The sequence below is a fragment of the Micropterus dolomieu genome, linkage group LG02, assembly GCF_021292245.1.
Source record: "Micropterus dolomieu isolate WLL.071019.BEF.003 ecotype Adirondacks linkage group LG02, ASM2129224v1, whole genome shotgun sequence".
Classification (NCBI taxonomy): domain Eukaryota; kingdom Metazoa; phylum Chordata; class Actinopteri; order Centrarchiformes; family Centrarchidae; genus Micropterus; species Micropterus dolomieu.
In genome coordinates, this window is record NC_060151.1 from 4,018,693 (window position 1) to 4,019,895 (window position 1,203).

Sequence of the window (1,203 nt, forward strand, 5' to 3'; positions counted from 1 at the left end):
CTGGAGCGAGGCTCAGAGCTACTGCAGGGAGCACTACACTGACCTGGCCAGTGTGAGGAACAGAACTGAGAATGCCCAGATAAACAAGCTGGCCCAGTACAAACCCATATGGATCGGCCTCTACAGAGACTCCTGGAAGTGGTCAGATGGGAGCCCCACTTCATGGATGGTGCCATTTATACCACCTGGCAACATCAATAATCCCTGTGTGTGTTTACATGCAGGGCAGTGGGTGAACCAGCGATGTGATGCCACATTTTACTTTATCTGTGAAATAGGTGAGTTTTTAAGCTACAATATGTCACATTTCTATATATTATTTTAATGCAATACTTCAGAGACTATCTTGCTCACTATCTCACGTTTTTTACATGTATCGATTTTTAAATTCATGTTTCCTCCTTTTAAAGTGGAAGTGACGCAGCAGTTGGTGAGGGTGAAAATAAATAACACAGGTTCCTCTGTGAACCTGGAGGATGCAGCAGAAGCCATGTTGCAGCAGGTAATAATGATTTCAATATTCTAGTTAGTTGACATTCCTTTATCATCCCAGGTACACAGGTGGAAACAAGAGCAAGGAGAAAAGCTGTAGGGTCAGATAGTAGTGTTTATCTATTCACTGGTATAAAACTTGGTAGCCTACATACCATTGTCCTAGACAGCTATCCAAGGTAAACACCCATTTCAGGAATCCACTGTCCAGATGTTTATTTGAAATTCGAAAATACAACCCTAGCAGATGGCAGGTGAACTTCTCAGCAACAGTACTAGTTGAGTAGATTCATGTCGATGTCTGGCATCTTTAGAGTGATAAAAACACGATGTGCACGGGTTGGGGCCCAGATAAAATTAATTAAACTCAATAAAACCCCATAAAATATGAGGGAACATTTTTCCTGTCCCACTGAAGTGCAGTAAAGCTAGCCGGGTGTCATGGTTGGTGTGTACAGATAAACACAGAACAAATGAATAGATTTCTGCCCTGGAACGAATGATTCATGTAAACAAATGAACAGAACATTACACCGAACAGTAGCTGACTGTTACCCATATCTTTATGGGATGTCAAAGATGTTCTTTCCTATTCTGAAATTTCATTTTAGTATTTTATTTAAACACAATGTTAGTGAACACAGAAACACAGGACCCTCCCAGATGATGTAACGATCATATAGGTAGAAGTTGTCGCCACCAGTTTTAATT

At 40.9% G+C, this 1,203-nt stretch overlaps 1 protein-coding gene across 1 annotated transcript in view; it reads left to right on the forward strand.

The window, feature by feature from the left end:
• The window catches only part of LOC123957741, an 11,507-nt gene that overhangs the window by 1,299 nt on the left and 9,005 nt on the right, over positions 1-1,203 (forward strand). The window contains exon 2 of the mRNA XM_046030779.1: positions 7-278. Within this exon, the coding sequence (XP_045886735.1) occupies positions 7-278 (272 nt within the window). The remainder of the gene's footprint in view (positions 1-6; positions 279-1,203) is intronic.